At 37.5% G+C, this 27880-nt stretch overlaps 1 protein-coding gene across 2 annotated transcripts; it reads right to left on the bottom strand.

Annotated features, from left to right (window-relative positions):
• On the bottom strand, positions 1-27875 carry FAM174A (family with sequence similarity 174 member A). Of its 2 annotated transcripts, XM_042250790.2 has the most exons (3): positions 27240-27875; positions 17802-17936; positions 1-4474 (listed from the first exon to the last, which is right to left on the bottom strand). In XM_042250790.2, the coding sequence occupies exons 1-3, from the start codon at positions 27680-27682 to the stop codon at positions 4471-4473; spliced, it is 582 nt and encodes a 193-aa protein (XP_042106724.1). In that variant the 5' UTR covers positions 27683-27875; the 3' UTR covers positions 1-4470. The 2 variants fall into 2 exon arrangements, with proteins under 2 accessions (XP_042106724.1, XP_012034708.3); XM_012179318.4 differs by lacking the exon at positions 1-4474 and having other exon boundaries at positions 17798-17936.
• Between the last annotated feature and the right edge of the window lie 5 nt (positions 27876-27880).

The following is a 27880-nucleotide window of genomic DNA, read 5'->3' as shown; positions in this document are numbered from 1 at the left end:
TCAGATCGACACATCACATATATTTATTAAAAATTTCCATAGCCTAGGAACTGTCACACTTTCTGCAGAAATCTTGCTTTTGAACACTTCTATGAAGAGTTTCTAGTTCCTGCTAGTAATTTTGACTTTCAAGTACCCAGGTATATTTGATTTTTATATCATGCATATCATAAACAAGTTAAAATAAAACTGAGCAGATATCCAGTGTGGGTTTTTTTTCCTGGGAATAATGTTACCTTGACAGTACCTTGACAGGCAACTAGTTCAGGAGCAATAAACATTGGACCCTTGTGGATGCTAGAAATAAGTTTATAAATCTATCTTTATTTGTCAAAGTCTATTTTACCATAGAGTTGAGAAAGAAAAACACCTCAAAACTATGGAAATTTGTGAAATTAAATTCACTTATCTATATCTTGAAAATAGAACATTGAAATCCATTACAAAAGATAAGCCAGAGAATTGGGATCGTTACTTTTTTGGAGACCAGCTTGCCGTATTCCAACAAAGAAAGAATTATCAGCAGAAATGACAGTTTATCTTCTCTGAAAGACTACACCTATTGATTTTACTTTAGTTTTTAGGATTTGTTCAATCCAGGCATGGTATAATGCAAATTTGACAAACCAAGGGCAAATAATTAAAGGTCTCCTGTGCCTTGCTTAGAAGTAAGTAAATCTGCAGGCTTCTTGAACCTCCCTGACTACATTGGTGCTTGTCCACCTAAAATTTAGCTCAATTATCCACAAGAAGCTATTAGCCCATGAAAAGCCTAGCCAGTAAGATAAAAGTAGAATTTTAGGGTGGGAGATCAGACCCTGCATAGATGAACAGTAACAATAGAATCAGTGGGAAATAAACATAAGACAAGCCAATAAGAGCTAAAGTCTGAAGCTGAAAGATTGCCATCCTTCCCATTTGGATTTAAAGGATTAAAAACAAAATGAAACCACCACCACCAAAACAGTCTAATCACTCTAAAAGAATCTTAGGCCAGGGGGTGAGCAGAGTTAAAGGATAAAATAAGTTCCTAATCCTTTTAGAGTAATTAAAATAGGTGTGGGGCCAGGTTGCCCTAAAAGGACCCTGGCAGATTAAGAGAAGTAACTATCAGAGATGTTTGCTTACTTTGCTTCAAATGCCTATTTGAGAAAAATTGAGAAATTCTGACTTATCCCTGATGACATGTCAGGAGTACTGAAGGAACCTGTATAATCAGAATGGAGAAAAATCCAAGTAAAAACACATATATTTAAGAGTTAGATGAAAAAGAGAGCTGGAAACCTGGCTAGAGACCCTCTACTGTGTCTGTATAATAGGACCCTGTAATGAAATACACAGCACCCATGGTTTTTCAAACACCCAGACATAAAGGTTTGGGGAAAGATCCCTCTTCCATCTTCTTCCCTCTACCTTTACCTTTTGCCTTGTATCATGCTGTTAATATGGGCAGGCAAAATATGTTGGAAACTGCACATTTATAAAACATTCAACTTCTGATGTAGGGACTGATGCGAAATGAAAGGAATTATCAAACATCTATCTTAGCAAGCATCTATCAAGCATAGCATCTGAGAATCATTTTTGCTGGATTCTTATAAGTCACTGAAGGTAAAGCTGTTTATGAATGCCATCCTTGAAAACGCTGGGAAAGCTTAAGGAGCATCAGGGAAAAAAACAGTCCTATCACACGCTTATGAAATGGATTGTTTTACTATATTCATCCCTTCAGTACTTTTCCTTACAAGTTCTTTTACCTTCCAACATGAGAGAAACAAACTATTTTTCCTTTCCTGTTTTACTTTAAAAAGTACATTAGGTAAACCCATGTTGAATAAGCAAAAATGAACAGAGCTACAACTAAAATAGCAAAAAAGAAGGAAAAACAGAATAGATAATAAAAGGTAGTAGATTATATCCTTGGTAAACAACTAAACTCCAGAACTAGAGAGAAGCTGACAACGTGTAGGTTGAGTATTCAAGCCAAGGATCTGATTCCACAGTAGTGTTTACATATCTAATAATTCTGGGAAATCAGGCAAAAAAATGATGCGGTTTTCCAGCCACATGCAGCGGCTGGTCAGGCTTCCAGATCAAGGGTTACTCCAAACCTGTTCTTTTTCTCCATTTACTTCCCTCATGAGCTGTGAATGCAATTACACCAGTTTCCACTGATCTCTAATTCTTAGGTCAGGCTCTTTCTAATAAAACAGCCAAAGGAAGTACAAAAGGGAAAGGAGAATAGCTAACATGTTTTCAAACACCAGCTACTTTACAATGTGCATTTAGTTTTGTAGGTGAAAATCCTAACCATATTATCACCATGATTGCTATACATCTAATGAAAATTTATGTACATTGTGTGCTAAATAAAATTTGGTGTACTATCTGGCACTTTAATCAAAGTAACTTGATGATTAAAACAGTAGATTTGCAATACAAGAATGAATATATGAAAGTAATCAAATACAAGCATTTTTAACAAACATGTCAGAATTTCATACTCAGATAAAAGATAGTCTTTTTAAAGTAGTAACCTAGAGAAACTGCGTATTTCTAATAAAGCTGCTGCCACATATTAAAACATTTGGTAACATCCCCTTTAACACCAACTTAGAGATCATGTATGAAGATTATAATTTCTTTATCTTAATAGCTAGTTTTCTTATTTTCTGACAGATTTGATTCTTACTTCCATTTAGTTTTAATGCAAAAATAAGTTTATAATTATTAAATGAATTAACACTATTTCTAAGACACTACAATAAATGATTTTCAAATATCACAAAACATTAGGTATGATCTGGTTATAATAACATTTTTAAATGATGAAGCTTCATATAAGAAATCTGGAGGCTTGGTTTCTTTCGGAAATTAAAGTATTTATCAGCACTGTGTAAACAGTTCCTCATAGTAACTGCTAGTGGGAACTGAACAAAGGCTGATCCCTTTAGAAGAGGAAATATATTTTCTCTTTAGTCTCTGTTTACATAATACACAGAAATATACTGACATCGGGGGGACTTGGCTCACTGTGGTAAGCCAGTTAGCATATAGGAGAAACTAACTTGGCATTTTAAGTGGTCAAATACTCCAAGTTACTTCATTGCTCATGGATTATGTCCTTGCCTTGCTGAACTCTAGAGAGGCTTTAGCGTTTGTTTCGGAATAAAATGTAGATGGAAATGAAATATACGACTTCAGGGCAGACGCTTATGAACTAGCATGCAGTTCACCACATCTGGACATTTAGCTACGAGGCAATATTCCAAGCTGAGGTTTCTTCATCAGCTCGGCCCTGGAGAAAACACTATGAAGAGCAGAATCACCGTCCATAACAAATGGGCAGTGTGAGTGAGAGATAAATCTTTGCTGTTACCCACTGTGATCTGGGGACCATCTGTTACCACTGTATCAACTAGCCTGTCCTGACACACACATTTAAATTACCTTCATGGCCCCTCTAGGCAAAGGCGTCCGTGACCCATACTTTTCCTGTCAGTTCTCCTCTAGTTTTTAGAATGTGAAAAACTGAAGCTCAGTAGGGTTAACTACGTGTTCAGGAGATAATGAGGTTAGTCTCTGTGTCTAGGTCTGACTCCAAAGTCTATGCACATACTTAAATTCCTTCCTCTTCTACGTCATAATGCGATGGGAATGTTTTCACTGGTACTTCTCTCACAATACTGTAAACAAATTGAATGGCTTTGAAATTCACTGGTTTCTGAAATATCTAATCAACGTGGTGTCATAATTTAACAAGGAAGTTGTTAAAATACCGTAACTTTTGGACAGATTTTTGAAGAAATCATATAAAATACATATGCTAATATATAAATCTATAGCTTTGGGTTTACTGTATAAACACATCTTGTTTATACCACATTCAAAAAATTTTAAATAGCACTTATTGTTTTACACACAACACAGACATTTTTATTATTTAAAAAACCCAAACTCAAGATAATAAATTTGGCTTCTTTTCCCCACAAAAATGGGAAATACATCTTGGTAGTTACACACCAGTTGGTTGCTGGGATTTATAGTTCCAGGAAAAAAAAAAAAAAAAAAACCAAAATCCTTAACCAGCCAAAAAATAAATTATATATATATATATATACACACACACACACATATATATAAATAAAGTTAACTGATTAGTACATAAACAGTTTACAATAATAAGGTAAACAAGAAAGAGAAACTGATCAGAAAAGACACTGCTTTAAAGTAATTTTCAGATCTCTATTGTAGTACAATTACTCCCAACAACTCTGAGCCCATTAAGAGCACTTCTATACAGAGAAAAACTAACAAATGATACACACTTATTGCAACAACAAATTGAAGGTTCTCATAATATATGTAACTTAAATACCCCCCATTGATAAAGTGGCTTTTTATTCCTTAAACATAGACAGTCTGCTCTTCATTGTAGAAGATGAAGTTTTCTCATCAAAAGGCACATTCTTATCTGCAAGAAAAAAAATACTATAAATGTTTATATGGAACAAATTTAAACACACTTTAAAATATCCCCAAAGACTTGGACTGCCAGAAGATAATGAAACTATTTAATCTAAGGAAATTATAATGAAGGGCACTAATAAAACACATAGTTACTTTGTCTACACTAATTATATCAGATATTATTGTTTAAATTATACTTCTAACTTTTTCAAAGGAATTTTATACATAACTAGTGTGGGTACCATGAACAACTTTGACAAGTATACAATGTAATTATTTATTTATGGTTTCTATAAACACAATGCTTAACAGATCTTATTTCTAAACCTTCAGAAAGTAGCATTAATTGAAGCTGCAGGCCTGGAAGTATATTCAATGAAACAATCAAAAAATGCTTTTAATATTTATAAGACAGTTATAAAAATTTTCCATACAGAAGATAAGGTTTTCTATAAATTATATGATATGGTAAATGTGCCTATTTTCTTACCTTATTGATTAGTTTATGGTAATATGAGGCTATATTTTCATCACAAATATTTTTATACACCTTACATCAGGCTTTACTGCTACTTAATCTAAACCACAGATGCTAAGGAACTTTTGCTAATAAGAGCTATTACAACCGAAAGCATTTAATTCAACCAAAAGCAAAGGTATGCAGATTTTACTAACTTAATAAGTTGTCCTTTATAATCATCATTAACATATAGAACTTCATTGGAGATACCTATGAGAATGAGTAATACTCTTTTCCAACTTACTGTTTTATCTAAATCATAATAAGCAATCTACAATAGATCTCTAAATGATTATGTTATTATAAGCTAAGGAAATTCCAATATATTTTGAGGGTAAATTTAAGCTTTTTTAAAAAATATGTATTGAAGGTTAATAAAAAACCTGGTACTCATGAACAATAATTGCCCAGAATTCATGCATTCATTCAGGGTCCCCTGCAAAGCCAATTCTCTCTGGCCAGCTGCTAAGTTTAACCTTCAGAAAATACTTTGAATAGTCAGAGTGACATATTTTAATTGTCTGATCAACAACTATTATCTCCTCTTTGCTAATAAAAATACTGATTTATTTTTGTGAACAAAGTAGGGTGACTATGCTAGAAGGAGGGAAGGTTCTGAAAAATTCTGATTTCCTGACAGAAGGACAGATGTGACTTCGGTTAATGCATCTCACTGTCTTCTTTTCTGGTATAGATGTGATGGCTGAAACTGCAGCAGCCATATAACTACGATAAAGCTTTAGGAAAACCACATAGATGTAGACCCTGTCATCAAACTGCCATTGAACAGATGCCAGCGGCCAACTTCTGCAGGCTTCCCATGATATGAGAAAAACTTGTGAGTCTCTGTGATTCTAGATTCTCCACTACTTGTATTAAAAAACAGTCAAACTAACAGAAGTAGAGAATACAATGGTGGTTACCAGGGACTGAGGGAAGAGGGAAATGAGGAATTGCTACTCAGAGGGTATGGAGTTTCAATTATACAAGATGAATATGTTCCAGAGATGTTCTTGTTATGTAACATTGAACCTAAGGTTAACAATGCTGTATTCTGTGCCTAAACATTTGAGAGAGCAGATCTCATTTTAAGCATTTTAAGCAATCTTACACATGTTTTTCTATGAAGTAAAGCAAATGTGTAGTAACAATACATTTTATGGAAATCTCAGTTTGGGTATTTTTCAAGCTTCAAGAATATTCTGTCTCTAAACAGTATGCAATGATACAATATAAAAAGAAACATTTTCAAGGACAACCTAAGAGCTAACTCAGAAAATCCTAAACTATCAAAGCAGCTATTAAACCACATCAAGTTGGAAAGGAAAAACTGTCCTAGTGTAGTCAAGAATATTGCTATTCCTTCATTTAAACACACTTGCAAATATTAGATTCCTGGAGTTTTTTTTTTTCTTTTCCTCCCTCGTCCTTTTTAAAGAAGATATAATGTCTTGGGATTTAAAGAATGAACACTATCTGAGAATGCTCGGGAAGGTTAATGCCTTAATAATTGCATTTAGGACTTTTTGTTCATAAACTTGAGATCCTTGTCCCTTTACTGTCCTGCGACCCCACCCATATAAGTCAGCCTTATGCGTGGCAAGCTCTGCCTGCATTGCCCATCCAGCCCAGCATATACCTTAAGAGAGTCTGCGACCCAGACTATCACAGCAGAACACAATCCTGAACCAAAGCAGTAAGTAAGCATTTTATTAAACAGATCAACTGTTGTATGAACAGAAACTTGTGATTCAGCTATAAGAATTTCCATTTGACAGAATTACTTTAGATCAGTCTAACACTTGTTCTAGCTCTGTACTGTCTAAAACAATAGCAATCTGGCAATTAAAGTTAAAACTCCAATCAGTTAAAACCCAATAAAATTAAAACATGGACATGAGTTTGGTAAACTCCAGGAGTTGGTGATGGACAGGGAAGCCTGGCGTGCTGCGGCTCATGGGGTCACAAAGAGTCGGACACGACTGAGAGACTGAACTGAACTGAAAATTAAAAATTCAGTTCCTGGGTCACATTAGTCAAATTTCAAATTTCTGAAAAGCCACATAAGGCTAGTGTGGCTACCAAATTAGACAGGGCACCTCTAGACTATGTCAATAAATGAGAAAAGAGCATTGCCAAACAGTGTTTAATGTTATATAATCATTTAATAATATACAAATTTTTCATGTTCTTTACCAATAAAGACATTGAGATGATAACTGGAGCAAGGCAAAATTTCCTTCTAAGGCTCAATGTCCACAGAAAACTAAAACATTCAGAAAAAATCCCTAAACCCTACACAAACATTCTCTTTAACTACCTGTTTGCTGCTGCTACTGCTGCTAAGTCGCTTCAGTTGTGTCCAACTCTGTGCGACCCCATAGACAGCAGCCCACCAGGCTCCTCTGTCTCTGGGATTCTCCAGGCAAGAACACTGGAGTGGGCTGCCATTTCCTTCTCCAGTGCATGAAAGTGAAAAGCGAACGTGAAGTCGCTCAGTCGTGCCCGACTCTTAGTGACCCCGTGGACTGCAGCCTACCAGGCTCCTCCATCCATGGGATTTTCCAGGCGAGAGTACTGGAGTGGGGTGCCATTGCCTTCTCCGAACTACCTGTTTAAATAATAACAAAGACAGCATAGTTCCCCCAAAGTGGAGAAGGTACAGACTATCTTACTAGTAACACACACTGGACATCCTCAAATACCAACTTCTATCTAAAATAAAAATTAGTACTTTGACAGATCCCTATACATACTCTATTTACTTTGAATAACCTTAAGTGTTTATTCTGATAAAATGTTATGCTCCACATTGAAAGTAGTGATTTAGAAATTAGGATTATTTTCAAACTGATAACTGTTTGAAGAAGCTCTTATTAAATGAGAGCTTCTGGTCAACACACATCCTGATTCTGATATGCTGATGTTAATAACCAGAAAATATTCTGTAGCCAAGTAACACTGAGCACAAATGTAACCAACACATATAATACAGTATTAAATTTAATGATACAGAAGAGAGGAGCTAAGAAGCAAATTTAGAGTTTTTTTTTAAATTACATACATGGAAGAAATTACTAGAATAGCCTTGAAGTGATAGAAGTATTTTAAAAGTATTTTAAAAGCTGTCAACCAAGACTGTCAAAATGTCCTTTAGTGTGAAAGTGAAAGTGAAGTTGCTCAGTCGTGTCCGACTCTTTGCAACCCCATGGACTGTAGCCTACTAGGCTCCTCCGTCCATGGGATTTTCCAGGCAATAGTCCTGGAGTGGGTTGCCATTTCCTTCTCCAGGGGATCTTCCCAACCCAGGGATTGAACCCGGGTCTCCTGCATTGTAGACAGACGCTTTACCGTCTGAGCCACAGCATTATAAAATAATAATAATAACTTTACTCTTCAGCAGAAATCAAACAGAATAACAAGGTATTATTTCCACTTGTTTTGTGTTATGAAGTAATGTTTAAAACTACATTTTTGAGACTGGTTATGAATATTTATTTCTAAATTGTTTGTAAGAAAATGAAAGGTAGTTTTGGTTAATACATAGTTGTCTCTAATTTCTCATCACATTTCTATCAGAGAGAGCTAAAATGTCCTACACAATTGTTAAAACATTGGTATGTGGTTTAGTTTTATAATTCCTTTGTGTAAAATGTTTCACTAACCAAAAGAAATTATGTCTAATATACAAATAGACATAATAGGATAACAATAGCAAATTCAAGATAAATTATATTAACTAAACAGCTTGAGCTATTTTTTCCCACATAAGTACAAGTTTTCCCAATTTGATTGTATTAACCTCTAAGCTTAAATTACCAGACCTAGTGGTAATGATGGTTAACTCCCTAATATCCATTCAACCCCAGATGATAATTCTGAACTAATTATGGTATTTTCATTTTTCTTGCCAGGGTTCAATTTAGCAATGATCACATAACCAATGATATGAAAAACAAAAATAAAATTCTGTTAAACAGAGTTTCTGGGGAAACTTTTCTCATTCCTAAGGAAAGAGACGCAAGATAGTTGGTCCCTAACTTTCACTGAAAATTACTGTTCAGGGCATGATTATAGGAACTGCTGGCACCATCCTATTATTGGTCTAAAAATGAAGCTCACACATGAAGACAGTCAGAACTAGGAGGATCAGGGGGAACAGAAGCCAGAGTCTTAATGTACTGTTCTTGGATTTGACCCTGCCTGATCTACCTTATTACATGAAAAAATAAACTTCTCTCGGGAGATTTAGATTAAACCACATAGTAGCAGTTCCATATAGTTCAATCTAACGCAAAGAAACAGTAAAAATTATTACTCCAAAATTTAACCACCACCAACAGTCATTATTAAAATCTTGATATATTAAAAGCCACATCCTTTTGTAGTCACTCAGGAAGAACTGACTACAAAAGGCTAGTTTCATACTGTGATTAAATCATAAGTAAAGAAATTAATCTGCCTTTCTGAAAATGACTTGTTTCTTGTTATTTTGTAGATAGAGTTTGGAAAATAAAGATGAAGCAATTTTAGAAAGCGCTTAAACAATGAAGGAAGCATCAGTAAGAGATGCTCCAACAAGAATCACCAGCAGTTTTACTGCAGACTAATATGATTCTGTTTTGCAACTAACAAAGCAGGCAAATAGTATTTATATTCCTCATTTTAGGGGTCCCATTTGATCGCTTCTCAGCCTTTTCACTAAGATAAAGTATAGGGGTCCCCATGTGAAAAACAAACTAATACTGTGTGCTAGTATAGAGGACAGAATGAACAGACTTTAGAATTGTTTTCTTTATGGGTATAAATCATATAAATATTTAAAAAATGGAATGAGGATTGCGGTAGGAAGAGAAGCCTAGATTATTTACACTCTCCGGGCCTCAGTTTTCCTATCTTTAAAGTGAAAGCAATACAAACTACTTGCAAGACAGTCTCGATGAATTCATCGTGTATGTAAGGAGCTTAGTACAGCATCTGGTACATCCTGCATTAAGGTAGGCGTTTACTATTAAGTGATTATTATAATTATACCTATTATAGTTCTGCTACTCTACTCCCTCCAGTTTTCCTCCTGGCTCAGTGACAGGATCCGTGCCTGATCTTATTCCTCTGAAGACATTCTCTCTACCACTACCATTCATTCCCTTGGATTTTCTACCATGTATATGACTGCTCTGGGAAGCCCTTGGTAAAAATCCTCTTTGAGGGTCTACAAAGACCTTGTGATACACTCCATATAAGTGTTGTTTTTCCCTTTAAAAATAATGCATTAATCATGGCATTAACCATGATTATCAGCTGTTACTAAAGTGAGTCACAATGGGATCTATACAGAAGAGTCCCCACTTAGGACAGTTTGACTTAACAAATCTTTGATTTTATGATGATGTGAAAACAATATGGATTCAGTTGAAACCACACTCCCAATTTTGAATTAAAGATGATCCAACAAGATCTTTTCTCAGGCTACCATGATCTCCTTTGTGATGCTGGGCAGTGGCAGGGAACCACGGTTCCCAGTCAGCCATGAGATCATGAGGGTAAACAAATGATACACTTCACTCTGTACTCATACAACCAAACTTTGAGTGAAGTATTCAACAAATTACATGTGACTTTCAACACTTCACTATAAAATGGATTTGCGTTAGATGATTTTGCCTAACTATAGGCTAATATCAGTGCTCTGGCTAATATAAGTGCTCTAAGCATGTTTAAGGTAGGCTGTGCTAAATGCTGACGTTCAGGTTAGGTGTATTAAATGCATCTTCAGTTTATGATATTGTCAACTTATGATGGCTTTGTCCAGACATACATAACTCTATGGTAAGTTGAAGGAGATCTGTTCATGTTTTCCATGAGAGAAACTGGAAATGTTGAATAAATTAATGGCATAATGCATGTTTAATATCTGACACCAACACTGGAGGGCTTCCCAGGTGACTCAGTGGGTAAAGAATCTGCCTGCAATGCAGGAGACATAGGTATGTGGGTTTGACTCCTGGGTTGGGAAGATCCCCTGGAGGAGGGCATACCACTCTACTCCAGGCATTCCTGCCTGGAGAATCTCATGGATTCTGGCTGACTAAAGAGAAGCCCGGCAGGCTACAGTCCCATAGTATCAAAAAGAGTTGGACACAACTGAAGCAACTGAGCATGCATGCATGCACCAACTTTTGAAACCCAGAGAAAGTCCTGCCTATTTATTGAATCCACCTCAAATGAAGTAACAGAGTTTTTACTCTATATCTTATCAGAAAATAATCTCTATGTTACAGAAGGTAATAGAAACACAAACACACCTCTACCTACATGTTTTTGAAACTTCTGTCCAGTAGGAGAAAATAAATGAGTCTACCTTCCTCAAAGTGAGAGACAGAAAGAGATTCATGTGTGCACAGACTTTGGAAAAAAAAAATCACAGCAGATATCTAAAGTCAGTGTAGGTATTATTTAACATTGTTTGAAGAAGAAAATAAAAGGAGAAAAAAAAAATAGCCTTTGCTTCTTGGCACCCTGAAGTATGCATCCATCTCATTGCTCACTTCAAAAGGTACAAAAGCAGGTTAGGCCTAGAGAAGAGTCTTTCCTCTGGTTTTAGCAAGGCTGAAAAATAATAATCAGGAATCCCAACTCTAGCTCACACTTGTTCTTTATTCCTGGCCTATGGAAATATATCTATTGTTACCTGCATGAGGCTGGCTATTTTATCCATTTTTGTTCACCACTATCCCTGGAGCTTAGTGGAGTGCTTTGGGATACATGGCAGTTTATCATTGCTTTTAATGAAGAGATGAAATCATCCAATTTATTACGTCCTCTAGGATATCACAGGCACCTCCAATATTCATGGTTAAAACTGACTCCACACCCTTTGACAAATTTACCCTGAACATACACCTCCAACAATACAAAAATATCTATGTGCAGGGTCATTCACTTCTGGATAACTTGTAACTGCAAAATAATTGAATGGAAACTACCCAAACATGAAAGTATAGGCAACTGACTCAATAAACCATGATACATACACCTTGTGGAGCACTACACAGCTGTGAAAAAGAACATCTCTATGAACTTACATAGCGTGACTCAGTATTAAGTGCAACCAAAAAATATAAAAGTATATAAACTATAGGCTACATCTTGTGTAAGAGAGAGAAAGGTAAGAAACATATATTCCAACCAACTTTCATCAAAGAATCACAGAGGACCAGCAAGAAAATAATGAAATTGACCATCTACAATGGGTGAGGTGGGAAGAACTGTGGAAGGGATCAAGAGAGCAGTACTTCTCTGAGTGTGTCCTAGAGTGAGTGGGTATGTATTCTTAAAATTTTCTGGTATAGTTTTACTTTTGGAGGCATGCTAGTTGTTTTCAAAACAAAACAACACAAAACAATAAAGATGGGAAAGGCAGAAAAAAATCTAGAACAGAAGCAAACAAATGACTTAAAGGGAGAAAACACTGAAAAGGGAGAAAAAAAAAGAACTAAGCCAAATCACTTATAATATCTGACTACCCTCAGTTCTGGGCAGGATGAGGTTGTGAGGAAAAAACTGCAAACAAATCCTAAACTCTTAGTAGTACATTTGTCTACTGCATATGCAAAGTGATTCTGACACGGTATTAGTTTTATTATAAGATTGAGCAGTAAGTAAATGCGTTGATGTCGTTGGGAGCCAGGATGTTGCTGGAAGTCATTCTTAACACAATGAACAAGAAAAATGTCACTATGGAAAAGGAAGAAAGCAAGAAAGAACCCAGTGGGGACAGACCTCAATGGCAGAATGGGAGGCGTGAAGTAATAGTATATAAAGTATGCACATATATGCAAATATGCATGGATATTGGAGCAAGAAATGCAACCCACTCTAGTGTTCTTGCCTGGAAAATTTCATGGATAGAAAAGCCTGGTGGGTTACAGTCCATGGGGTCACAAAAACTCGGACACGACTAAGTATGTGCACACACATATACTCATGCATGTATAAGGGCACACGTGTGTGTGTAAGTGTTACATATACATTCATAGAATTGTCTGCTGAAGGACGGCTGGTAGCAAAGAGCTCAGCTAGTACCCAGAGGAACCAGGGCTCCTTTGAGAAATGGCTGATTCTACGGCTGGTGCAGATACAAAATGAGCCTGCAACGCCTTGTTAGGCCAGAATGTAAGGAAATTCTTAAAAAAAAAATGGGAGCAAGTCACAGGGGCACAGAAGTCAGCTGGAATAAGCCTCCACCGGCAACTACATCAATGAATTATAAACCTTCGAAGAAAGAGAAAACCATGAAACTTTACAGTGAATAAGATAGACAGTAGTAGTGTAGCGTAGTGTGAAGTTGCTCAGTCATCTCCGACTGTTTGCGACCCCATGGATTATAGCCTACCAGGTTCCTCCGTCCATGGGATTTTCCAGGCAAGAGTACTGGAGTGGGTTGCCACTGATAGACAGATATATAGATAGATAAAGAAGAAACAAGGATAAGCTCTTGCTAACAGTACATGTCAGTGCTAAATGGTAAATATGGAGGAAATGTTGAAGTTGGAAAATCACGATTTTACAACTATCATGGTGAAGATTAAATCAGGCAAGAATGATGACAAATGGGTACTAAATCTCAGGGGAAATTTTGATGAGAAGCAGAATACTGTATGATTTTAAAATGCCTTTGTAGTAGCTGCAAGGGGGAAGAAAAGTACATATTGGAAAATTAGACAAAATTTTGAAGAGGTACATCACAATTACCACTGCTGCTGAAGGACAGGTGAGAACTGTGTGTCTGCAGATAAGGATGTCCTGAAAAGGATGCAGAAAGATGTATGGAGTATTTCCACCAAGAATACAAATTCTGAATCTAATAATGAGGAAATATCAGAAAATCACTTATATATAAAATGAGAGAAAAAAAAAATGAGAGGGATGCATTCTTCTGTATCATGACGACTAGGAAAGAGAGAACATAAGAGAACAAATGAAGTAAAGTGTTAAAGACAGGTGACTCCAGATTAAACGTTTAGGGTACTTTTTGTAATATTTTTATTCCTGTAACTTTTCTATAGAATTGAAATTATTCCTAAGGTGGGGGGGGGGGAATTAAGTAATGCATGTACACAGGCTCTTTGAAGAAAAAAATCCAACAACATAGAAATATAAATGAAAAGTAAAAAATGAAAATGAAATGTCAGTCCCCAAATCTCACCTATTCTCCACTGGAAGGTAAGCTTTACAAAGTCAGGATATTTAAAATTTTTCTTTTCTGTTTTGTTGCTTTAATGTGACCCAAGCCCCTAGACTAGTGCCAAGCATTAAAAAATTGCTGTATGAACTAGTTGCTGTATCACTGATTTATTGGACGGATGAGGCTTAGATGATGAAGAATCAGCCTGCAATGTGGGAGGCCTGGGTTCAACCCCTGGGTTGGGGAGATCCCCTGGAGGAGGGCATGGAAACCCACTCCAGTATTCTTGCCTGGAGAATCCCATGGAGAGAGGAGCCTGGCGGGCTGCAGTCCACGGGGTGGCAAAGAGTCAGACTCGACTGCCTGGCCAAGCACAGCTCACAAGCACACTTAATGACATGCAGTCCTCCTTACTTAATCCAGACATATGCATAAGTTTCTCCCAAGTCTTTTAAGTAAATGGTATCACAACATTAAGAAATTCAAGCTTATTTCATTATCAATCATCATTGATGATTATCATTATTCCCAAAACTTGCATCTCCATTATTATTGGGTTTTTTGTTCGGCCTGAACAAACATCTTGGCCAATCCAGTATTTCCATTTCTCTATCCTTCACCTTCTAAACAGAATACTTAAATCCTGTTGACAATATCTTTCAAAGCCTCTTGAATAATTCACTCCACTCTATTTCTCTTTTCTAAAAAAACCAAATATATATATATATATATATTTTTTTTTTTTAATTTACGTGGCCACTCCAGGTCTTTATTGTGGCATATAGGGTTTAGTTCTCTGACCAGGGCTTGAACATAGGCTCCCCTGTATTGGGAGGGTGGAGTCTTAACTGCTGTACCATCAGTGAAGTCTCAACTTCTCCAATGTATGTATGCCATCTAACTGATCTGTTTCCTGGTTCCCTTACTTCTCCAAGAAGTCCCTACTTTTCCAATGTATGTATACCATCCAACTGATCTTTTTCCTGGTTCCTTTACTTCTCCAAGAAGTCTCTACTCCTCCAATATATGTACCATCTAACTGATCTTTTTCCTGGTCCCCTTGCTGTTTATCATAATCTTCCTCCAATTTATGCACAGTTATCTTCAAAATACAGCTTTCGTTATATTTTCCCTGTCTTAAAATTTTCCAAGTGGCTTTTTGCAACCTGTAGAATAATTTGTAACTGACTTAACATGGATCACAATCTGCCTTCTAATTTATTGTTCTGCCTTTTACATTCAAAGCTCAAAAATCATTCATTCACCCATTCATTTCTTTCATACATACTAATATAGTACACACTTCTTTCAGTTCCCTGAATATACTTTACTCTGTTGCTTCTGATTCTCTGTGACTGCAGCTCTCTCTCCAACTCCAGCCCCTCTAGCCACCCTTCACTTAGCTAATTCTTATTCACGTTTCAAGTCTCAATTTACCTGTCACTTCCAAGAGGTTTTTCTGGATCATTTGTTTCTGCGACTCTACTATACATCCCCACATCATCCTATTCTTCCTCTTTCTCTGTTTCTGTAACTCTGACTCATGTTTAGCTCCCTGACAGAATGCAAGCTTCATGAAAACGGGTATACGGAAGATAGACAGGAGAGAGAGGCCTGTGATGAGGTAAGACACAGAGTAAGAGATGGCTGTGGGTGACGACATCTCATGGAAACTCTTGCCTTCTTATATCCCTCCCACCTTCCCTGCTTCTGCCCCTCTTGATCTCTCCTAGGCCACTTTTCCCACTATGACAAGAGGTCTCATTCTTCAACACACATCTGATTATTTGATTATATACACTCTAGCCAAATAGTACCAGTAACAATAGCAGGATAACAACAAACTCCTTTAAATAAAAAAAAAAAAAAAAGACAACAACCAAAAAAACTGGCACCATCCCAAGACTTGTCACAGCTGACCCCCACATGTAACATGTTGCACGTATAAATACACATGCACATACAACAGAATGCATTCTAGACGTTTTCTGGTGCTCACTTTCTGAATAAACTATCATCTGTCACAACTACAGACTCTGGGTTGTTGTTGCTGACTGTAACAACCTTTGTATTGAGTCAAGCAGACTTGAAATAGACAAGCTAGGCTTCAAGTTCAGTTCCTCTTTGGAAACAACCCTGACTTCCTAAGTCAACAACTTCCTTTTCTGTGTTCCCTTTCTGTGTTTGTGCAGAAAGAGGTACCTCATATGCACTGAAGTTTTTAAAACATGACAAATACTACACTTTTAAAATATATTAAAAACTTTGCAGAAGATTAAAAGAAAATAATTATACAAAAAGTGAGACTCTGCCCTCCAATTCTACTCAGTGAGCACCTTCTGTAGGGTGAGCCCAAGAGGAGAGAAAAGATGAGCTGTTTGCTCATTCTCAGTTCCCAACACTATTTCAAACTGACTCTTACTGTCATGCTAGTATGTAAAGTATCTGTTACACACAATGGCTCCTAAATGCATGCGAGCAACTTCATCTGATCTAAGCCAACAGTTAATAACTGGTAATATTAGACTTAATGAGAAATGTACACTACTTTATAGCCAGTATAAGGACTTTTCAGGGGGTATATCTGAATGTTCTAAATAAACCTTAGAATGTTCTCAATAAATACATTTAATGTATTTTATTCATGTTTATTTTCACTAAGATACAGAACTGCTAATGAGCAAATACAGTTGTTTGGCTCACACTTATACATCTAGACTCTACTATTACTATGGCATTTTATGAATATATTTTTATTAAGTGAATTAATTACCAGCACCCAAAAGCTGAGTAGTATTAACTCATTCTTAAGTTTTCAGTTTTTAAAATCAAAGCAATGCATGCAACTGTTATTAAATCCTGTGGTTCCAAAGGACCAATGAGTGTGCTCAGTCGCTCAGTTATGTCCCCACATCATCACAGCTCATATATACCTGAGTTAATAATCTGATTTTTGTTGAGTCTTTTTTTTAAACCCCAGATTTCTATTACTCTTTCTATATATGTACCTCACTCTGGATAGTGGTGTTTCTTCACCCAAATAATGCCTCGTCTATTCCAACATGGCCTTCCCTATTGAGTGGAAACTTTATTGCTTCCCTTCCTCATGCCATCTGCACTGAAACCAGGCTATATCCATGTAATTCTGTTCATCCAAACCTTTTAGGAAAGCTCTTAATTCAGTGAGAACAGATATAAGAACAGACATAATAGCCACAGTATCAGACCGCTGACCATTAGCCCCACAATTTTGCCAAAAACGCTGATTACAAATAAAGTAACAAAGACTAAAACCAAAACATTTTCAGAATGAAAAGGAAAATCAAGTTTACTAATCTCCCTCTACACCTCCCAGAACCTCCCCGCCCCTGCCACACGCACACACACACGCAAAGGATTATCTTCATGCAGCAGCAAAAACGAAGGAGGCTCCACAAGGAGACCTGCAGTAACGACTTCTCTGGGGGATGGTATTCTACCGTCCACAATTATTTTAGCAAAGCAAAGTGAATGTGCGCTATTGGTTGGGTAGCACAAAAAACTTCATTAAACAGAACCTAAAACTCATCATTTAGGATAAAAACTGTTAAAAGAAATTTAAACTTTAAATTGCTCAACACTTACCTTCGAGGATGATTGGCATCAAACAATGTGTTATCATCCTCCTCATCATCTTGCTCTAAGGGTGTCAATTCCATGTTTTCTATGTTAGTGTCCAAAACCCCGTATCTCCTAGTCTTTCGGTTTCTTCTTCTCATCCTATTAAATAGAAAATATTAATGAATAAAAATTATTTCTATGTGCAGTATGGATGGTTTTTATTTTATACTTATTTGTAAATTAAAAATAAATTATTCCAGTTTGTTACACTGAAGGTGTTCAGTATCAGAATGGCCACATTTCAGAAATACAACCAGTTAACCATTTAAGATTATTTATTTATTCTAGATTACTTTTTAAACAAAATCTACTCCTTTATGTCTCTGTGCCATCACTTCTGACTGAAACACTTTCTTCTCTGTCAGCTGATAATGTTGACAGATAATCTCTTAAATCTTTGTTCTGGTCCAATAATTTTACTGAGGCCTTCTATTCTAGCCTTTCTCCCATCTCCTCTAGGCCTTCTTACTTCTTAACTTTCGGCCCCTCTAAGAAACTATATGCATACATGCATTCAAATTCTAGGCTGGGTAGCTTACAATCTTGGCTGCATCTAATCAGAATCACCTAGGGTGTTTTTAAAAGCTTCTTACTTGATCCATCAGTTCAGTTCAGTTCAGTTGCTCAGTCGTGTCTGACTCTGCGACGCCATGAACCCCAGATGTTGAGGCTGAAACTCCAATACTTTGGCCACCCGATGCGAAGATATGACTCACTGGGAAAGACCCTGATGCTGGGAAAGATTGAGGGCAGGAGGAGAAGGGGACGACAGAGGATGAGATGGCTGGATGGCATCACCGACTCGATGGACATGGGTTTGGGTGGACTCCGAGAGTTGGTGACAGACAGAGAGGCCTGTTGTGTTGCGGTTCCTGGGGTAGCAAGAGTCGGACATGACTTAGCGACTGAACTGAACTGAACCGCAGTACGCCAGGCCTCCCTGTCCATCACCAACTCCCGGAGTCCACCCAAACCCATGTCCATCGAGTCGATGATGCCATCTAACCATTTCATCCTCTGTCGTCACCTTCTCCTCCTGCCCTCAATCTTTCCCAGCATCAGGGTCTTTCCCAGTGAGTCATATCTTCACATCGGGTGGCGAAAGTATTGGAGTTTCAGCCTCAACATCAGTCCTTCCAATGAACACCCAGGACTGATCTCCTTTAGGATGGACTGGTTGGATCTCCTTGCAGTCCAAGGGACTTGGGGAGTTATAGTTCACCATCGGTCACAATGGCAGAGAATCTGCCTGCCAATGCAGGAGATACAAGAGACACAGATTAGATCCCTAGGTCTGGAAGATACCCTGCAGTAGGAAATGGCAACCCACTCCAGGGTTCTTGCCTTGATAATCCTATGGACAGAGGAGCCTCGTGGGCTACAGTCCATGGGGTTGCAAAGAGCCAGACATAACTGAGCGACTGAGCACAGTCATTGGTCCTTTGGAACCACAGGATTTAATAACATTTGCATGTATTGCTTTGATTTTAAAAACTGAAAACTTAAGAATGAGTTAAGAATACTCAAGGTTTTACATTCTTCTCTTCTAATTTGCCAGTCTGTTGTTCAATTTTCTAAATCATATGGCCTTCCAAACATTCTTGCAGTCAGCCATGTGAAATTATTTTTGGAAATAAACTAGATTCTTCCCGGTCATTAAACTGTCAATATGTTAATAACCAGGCCATCATCAGTCATAGGATACCTTAGCAAGTCTTTAAAAAGGAAATGATATGAACGTTGATCTTAAGGACTTTTGATAATTATCTCAGCTGACATTCTTCTCCATTTCCAAGGTCATCGTCATTCCTTGAGTGATTTCCCAATCTTTCAATGAGTGGATAACCTCATCTGCCCAATAATGCTATTTTTCTCTTTCTGTGTAAAATGTAAACATTTGACTGCACTGCTATGAACACTTTATTATTTACTCTAGCTTCTACTGTCTTTTAACGTATATAAATGTTACCTTCTGAACATGAATCCAAGCTATTTGATAAGAACCTATTTCATATGCAAAGAGAGTACATTCTTTGGCACAAAATAAATTGGGGAATGCCATTCAATTAAAATAAATTTTGTATTTTAGGAAACGTTACTAATTCACCCAAGAATAAGTTAAATTAAAAAAAACAACAACTACATATTGTAAAATAGAATTTAAACTTAAAATGAGACTCCCCTAAGAATATCTTTCCTAAGTCCAAAGATATATGCAATAATGGCTACATGGTCATGGCAGCTTTATGGCCATAAAAACATCAAATACAATACATCCATATGCAGTGATTTTTTTTTTTTTTCCTGTCCTCAGGGAAAGCCAGGAACACTTATGAAGCCTTAATATTGGGCTGATTCAAGGGACCATCTACTTAAAATATTAATAAACATTAAATGTAAAATATAAAACATATGAAAATGTATTGAAATCTTAAGTAAAAGGCTACTTCTAATAATATGCACTGTATATTATTTTTGAACAAAAGAGTACAGGAGGATTTAAAATTCATGCAATTTTAACAGCTGTCGTTCTCTCCACAAATTACTATTTTCATTAAGCTCGCGATGCTCAAACTTGTCTATGTATGTTAATTACATATATAGCATTATATATGTATACATTATTTTACCAGACAGAATAAATGCATATTGCAATCTGAAAACAAATTTTGTTGGGTCTTAAAAAATGGAACTTTAAATGCGTAGAGAGGAAAATATGTAAGCCTAAGAAAGCAAAAGAAAGTAGCAGTATGGTTTATGCTATTGAATTATATTCCTTTATCACACAGCAATCACAGGTAAATGATCATGATCAGATACCTCCTAGATATTCAAGTTATTATTCAAATAGTTGTCTCAACTGAATGCAGATTCCTCAATGTTTCATTACACTCAGGTTGCTAAGAATCATTTCTGTTTAAATAACATGTAAAAACTACAGTAGAAAAATAAAGCTAAAGTACTAAAGTAAGGTTGATAAAGTTTTATGTAAAAATGTATGATGCCACATAAAATAAACACAACAGAATAAAACTCCATTTCGTTTTACTACTCTGTGAAAGGGAGACAAGCAATCATGTAACTTGCTGTAACTTGCTGCACTGATCTGATTTTCCTGTTTCAACCAAATGCCTGTAGGATATTATTAAGTAATTTCTTCTATTTATCATTCAAAACTAGACTGAGGAATGTAGTATTTAATGGATATTTTATATACATACACTCTCCTATGTGATCAGGTACAATGATAAAGCTGAGTAAATTTCAATAAAGGTACAACTAATGATATAAAATTTGCCTTGAGTTGTTTGGGACAAAAAGGTGAATTAGTGACCAACAATGATTTTTGGAACTCATTTTGTTTTTGCACTGAGACATAGCTAAATAAAAATTGGTGAGCCACAATTTCAGTTGTCCATGACAACAGAGTATACAGCATATAGCAAAAATCATTTAATCTGAAATTTCTCACATCTTTATTTCCCATTCTTTTTTCTCCTTGCCCCCACCCCATCTCTAGCCTTGTCAGACCTAACCTCTTGCAGATTATAGTTTCAGAGTTCATTTAAGAGTATGGTATGGGGGCGATTTTAGAAAATACCATGAACACCCCCACCAAAATATTACAATTGAAATTGCAGATACAAAAGGAATTCACTAAAAATAATTACTATTTCCTGGGTGTGCATATAAGTCAGGCAATTGAGGTAAGCAGCTTATAAGCACTACCTGAGGTAATCCTCACCACAAGCCTTTAAGTATCCTTATTCTAAACATAGAAAGTCAGACCTTAGAAAAAATTAAATTTGGGACCGTAAATAGTAGAGCAAATGATCAAGCAATTTTATTCCCAAGTCTGGGTTCTTAAACATTAGGCTGTATTGTCTTCCTATATGATTCAAAGTAATTTTAACCAAGGTCCAAAGTTAGCTACCAGTCCTCTGATCCCTAACACAATCATCTTACATTATACTAGACTGGATATATTGTTTTAAGTGAACTGCATTTTCTGGTTCATCCTTTCCTGGTTAAAAAGTAAGAACTTGGTAGCTACTAGCAATAACAAGTACATTTATGTACTTCTGGTTAGGCCATTTCTTAGTTTTGAACACTGCAACAGTTACTGGCTTTTTATTTATCCTGAAGGAAACTTCTGCCTTAATAGAACCATGATTTTGCTTAGACAGCAACTTATCCCAGCCCTGTTGTTGTTGCTTAGTTGCTTAGTCTTGTCCAAAGCAACCACATGGACTGCAGCTAAACCAGGCCCTTCTTTCCCAGGACTTAATTCACCTGTCCTTCTGTGGAATTTGACTCCTAAACTAAGGGACAAAGAGACTGAAAACTACTGCATACCTTCACAGTGGACTGTTCCTGCCAAGAAACCTCTGTGGTATTTTAGTGTCTTCTCTCCTAAACTGACTTAGTTTCTGTGAATCTCCAGTTGCTCTTTGACTTTGTTGTTGTTCAGTTCCTCATTTGTGTCTGACTCTTTGCGACCCCATGGACTGCAGCACACCAGGCTTCCCTGTCCTTCACTATCTCTCAGAGTTTGCTCAAACTCATGTCCATTGAGTCAGTGATGCCATCCAACCATCTCATCCTCTGTCATCCCCTTCTCCTCCTGCCTTCAATCTTTCCCAGCATCAATGTCTTTTCTGATGAGTCAGCTCTTCACATCAGGTGGCCAAAGTATCGGAGGTTCAGCTTCAGCATCAGTCCCTCCAAAGAATATTTAGGAATGTTTTCCTTTAGGATGGACAGGTTGATCTCCTTGAAGTTCAAGGGACTCTCAAGAGTCTTCTCCAACACCACAGTTCAGAAGCATCAATTCTTCGGTGCTCAGACTTCTTTATGGTCCAACTGTCACAGTCATATATAACTACTGGAAAAGCCATAGCTTTGACTAGACAGACCTTTGTCGGAATGTCTCTGCTTTTTAATATACTGTCTAGGTTTGTTATAGCTTTTCTTCTAAGGAGCAGATGTCTCATAATTTCATGGCTGCAGTCACCATCTGCAGTGATTATGGAACCCAAGAAAATAAAAGTCTCTCACTGTTTCCCCATCTATTTGCCATGGAGTGATGGAACTGGATACCATGATCTTAGTTTTTGGAATGTTGAGTTTTAAGCCAGCTTTTTCACTCTCCTCTTTCACCTTCGCCAAGAGGCTCTTTAGTTCCTCTTACACTTTCTGCCGTAAGGGCGTGTCATTGGCATATCTGAGGTGATTGACTTTCTCTCGGCAATCTTGATTCCAGCTTGTGATTCAGTATTTTGCCTAATGTACTCTGCATATAAGTTAAATAAGCAGGGTGACAAATATACAGCCTTGACATAATCCTTTCCCAATTTTGAACCAGTCTGTTGTTCCATGTCCGGTTCTAATTGTTGCATTTTGACTTTCTGAGATCTCAATATTCTTCCAAGAAATCCCCTTTAGTTTAAGTTAGCTGGGGTCATTCTATGTGTTTAATTAATATAGTAACTAAGAGAAGTAGTAACCTAATATTCCTTTAATATTGGAAGGAAGTGTTAAAGGAAAAATACACAGGAGATGGAAAATGTTATTTCCTTTGAAAAGTCTAATAAAATAACTGTTTTCCCTACCCAAACATTTCTCAGTGTAATCAAGCCCAGTTCATTTAGTTAATGCCTGAATGCAAACACTGTACTTAGCCTTAGCTAAATAATGATTTGTAAAGAGCCTTTGTTCTGAGGTTTTTGAGTCTTCCCTAGACCCACTGATCCCTGATTAAGAACCAAGAATGCTCATATATTAGGCAACTGCTTACCCAGTGCCTACCACATTTTGTACATAATGTTCAGCACTGCAGATATAATCGAGAATAAGACATACAACGAGAGTCTCTTTTCGTAAAGACTATATACTAATCTTAGGAAGCCTATTTTATTCCTTCTATATATATATTACAATTTCTACAGGGAGAATCTAATTTTTCTTTGGAATAGTTCTAGACTCAGAGGAGAAGTTACTTCTAGTTACACATTCTTAATAACTGAATTAGATTAAAAACAGTATGGAAGTTTTATGGAGTTCAAGTCCTTTACAAGTAAAATATTCTCAGTATTTTCTCATATCAGTTAACTAAAGGATGATTTTTGGCCCATTCTTCCCTGTTGGCACAAATAAATAATGCTGCTGTGTTGCCACACCTATTTTGGAAGTGGAGAGTCAAAATGGATATTCATCAAAATAAATGATTTTCATAATCTGGAAGCAAAAAGAATGAGTTCTGTTCTGAACATTGCCCAGACATTGTTAGCATCAATCAAGTTGGACATCAGGGGGCCAACTATATTTAGGAGTTGGCCTGAATGAATGTACTAGATGCTAGTTAAAGAGTCCAATTTTTCTTAGCCATAGATTCAGAATTTTGCTGTTAACAGACAATGTTAGTGACTCATCCAATAGAATCAGACTGAAAAGACTGCACGCTTATAAGCTTTACAGAAATGAAGATGGAAAATCCATGGCAAGAAATATTTATATGTTAAGATTACAAATAAGGTAAAAGCAAAATAAAAAAAGATCAATCATCAGACTCATCATTTATTTTGTGTATGAAACAATACTTAGGGTACTCCAATGCTATATGGGAAATATACAGCATTAAATAACAATTACATGTTGAGAAGAATAATTACTGCTCAATTTTCTTCTAATATTTTTTTCATATCAAGAAGAAAGTTTCAGTTTGGTGGTTATATGCCTGTAACACCTCATGAACATTTTCTAGCTTTCTCTTTAATAAAAGTGGGCCTGGATTTGCTGGGTTTTGTGAACCTATACTATGGCAGCTCAAATAATGTTTCCACCAGTGATTGTCAAGCATTAGATCTTAAAATTGCTTTACATTCTTAAAAATTATTTAAGACCCTGAATAGCTTATAATTATGTGGATTATAAATATCAATTCGTAATATATTAATTAAACCTAAGAAAATTTTAAATACCATTTGCTTTTTAAAATGATAATAAATCCACTACAGATTAACATAGCTTTTTGTGAAAAATATAGTCAAAAAGAAAACCAACAAAGGTGAAAAATGGCACAGATTTAGGTTTTTTTTTTTTCAAATCTTGTTAATGTCTGGCTTAAATAGAGAGAACGAGATAGAAAATGAAGAGAGAGAAATTAGAAAAATAGGAAACTGCTAGATTTTCATATCTGCTTCAGCCTTCAATCATTTGCTATGCGTTGTCTAGTTGAAGGATGTGAAGAAAATCCAGGTACAGTAGATGTGAGCTTGGAAAATGGAGGTACATTTTAATAGCTTTTCAGATTCTGGTGTTAACATTTTTTTTTTGATAGAACACCAAAACGCGACAAGAGTTAGTTTCTTATGAGTTAGCTGCACTGCGGAATTTGAAACTATTATCAATAAACTTCTTGGGTCCTATAAACTTATAGTGAAGTCACTCAGTCATATCTGACTCTTTGCGACCCCATGGACTGTAGCCTACCAGGCTCCTCCGTCCATGGGATTTTCCCGACATGAATACTGGAGTGGGTTGCCATTTCCTTCTCCAGGAGATCTTCCCAACTCAGGGATTGAACCCCGGTCTCCGGCATTGTAGGCAGATGCTTTACTGTCTAAGCCACCAGGGAAGTCATAAACTTATAAGGGAATGTATTATTTTGAAAATAGTTTCAATATTGCAGATACCTGAACAGGTCTCAGAGAACCCTACCACCCTCCAGGGTTCCCTGTTACGCTGTGCTTTTTCAGTTAGTTATTTAAGCCAAGGAATGTTCGCTTAAATAATGTTTTTCACTCACAAAATAATAAACAGATATGTTTAAAAGGAAACTTTAAGTAAATCCATTTAAAGAAATATATGAAATGGTTGAAGGTAGGCAGTTATAGGGGAGAAAAAAAGTGAAATAATTTGGAAAACAAACCAGTACCTTCCCACACAACTACCTCTACCGCAGTAAATAGGAGGGAACTACCTAGAGCTTCCTTAGCTCTTCTCTCGGCTTCTTCTAACAGCGAGTTCTTAGCTCTGCATTTCAACGCTTCAGAGGTGGTCCCCAACTCAATTAAAGAGGCTTTATCATGACTTTTCCAAATCGGTCTCATTACATATTTGGCATGTTATAATACCATGATTCATGCCATAATATAACTTTACTTCTGTAACAATAGAACGTATCAAGTGGAAGTTACTTACGACAATATAAAATATCACCAATTGACCTATATAATTCCTTTTCTACTTGATAAGGCATTAAAGGGAGTAGAAAAATAAGTGATAGTCATTTACTTATTCATAACCTGGTACAATGTAAGGACCTGATTTAATCAAAAGGCTGATCACAGATTTGGACACAAACATCATGGAAAAAAATTCAAACGAAGCAAATGATGGATTGTACAATCAGTGATGATTATTATATATCGTGGGACATCACTTTATTCTCCTAGGTTAGTTTTATCCTAGGTAAAGTTAAAGACGTGGTTTAAGTGTCCATATTTGTAACAAATCTGAAATTTAACTAATTCTCTAACATTCTATATTAAGAATAAGCTCAAAAAACTATTCATTTGTAACTTTAAGCTTCTGAATGACTTAGAATTATTTACAGATGAATTCATTTTAGAAAAGCTTTTTGGAAGTTTAAAAAAAGTAAGTCTATCCATTTACTAATCCAAATTTTGTAAAGTTAAAACATATATAGTTGTTAAGATATTAAACATACTCTCCAATATTATAACGGGATCATATTTATGACTTTTTTCCCTTTGCTGCACAGGTATCAGTTTTCCACCTTATCAAGAAATTGGTAATATTTCACACCATATTATTTCAGTTCAGTCGCTCAGACTCTTTGCGACCCCATGGACTGCAGCACGCCATGCCTCCCTGTCCATCACCAACTCCCGGAGTTTACTCAAACTCATGTCCATTATTTAGTGTCATGCAAAATGAATGCTAGATGTTTCTAATGGGGACTCTAACAATGATTGAACCTACGCAGTTGTCAGTTTCCAGGTTCAGAAAAGGTGGAAAGCAAGAAACTTCATAAGGTACAACCGATGGTGGCAAGTTAAAAGTCAACAGCAGGAAACTGCTGTTAAAAGAACTTCTTTTTTCCATTTTATAAATCATCCTTAAAGATCATTCTGCATTACTATCAATTTACTCAAATAAATATTGATATAGAGGTTCGGTGCTAATTGATAGTTTACACATGAAAAGGGAGGCAGCACGAACTTGGCGGTCTGAACACTCCCAAAGGTACCACAGGCTTTCAAGACAGTCCTCGTCACAATCTCACTCAGCAGGCACCGTGACTGAGGGGGTGGGAGGAGGTCGGCAGACAAGCGCGCCTCAGGCCTGCCGGGGAGGCTCGCGGAGGCTTCGCCTCACCTGACCGTCCTGACGACGAAGTACACCAGCACCGCGCCGCTCACCACCATCAGCACGGTCAGGGCCCGCTGGGTCATGGGCTTGTCGCCGGGGTCGGGGCTCACGGCCAGGACGCCGCCCGCCGGGCCCCCGGCCCCCGCCTTCCCGCCAGGGTCGTCGGCGGCCGGCCCCGCCCCGGGCGTGCTGCCATTGCCGCCCTCGGCTCCCCGCGAGCCCGCGGCTTCCAAGGCCGGAGCGCGGCCCGCGGGCCGGGCGGCGGAGGGCCCGGGCGGCGGAGGCGGCCGGGTGCGCGGCCCGCGCGCCGCGGGCTGGGGGTCGGGCGCGGCCCGCGCTGCCGGCGGCCGTCCCGCGGAGGGCCCGCTCAATTCGGGCAGCAGCAGGGACAGCAGGAGCGCCGAGGCCAGGGCGCGGCTGAGGCAGCAGCTGCAGAGCGTCGGCTGCATGGTCCGCGGCCGGCTCCCTCACCGCGCGCGAGCTCCGGCGCCCGCCGCCCTGGCTCCAGGCGGGACCATGGGCGTGTTAACTGAAGAGACGGGGGAGAAACGCTGACTGAGGCCCGGGCGAAGACCTGGCCCGCCGCAGGTGGCGGAGGCGGCAGCTGCAGCTGCTGTCGACAACCGGAAGTTCGTACATCTCAGCAG

This window comes from Ovis aries, chromosome 5, assembly GCF_016772045.2.
Source record: "Ovis aries strain OAR_USU_Benz2616 breed Rambouillet chromosome 5, ARS-UI_Ramb_v3.0, whole genome shotgun sequence".
Taxonomy (NCBI): Eukaryota; Metazoa; Chordata; class Mammalia; order Artiodactyla; family Bovidae; genus Ovis; species Ovis aries.
Note: the sequence above shows the minus strand (reverse complement) of the source record. Positions and strands in the feature narration are given on the sequence as shown.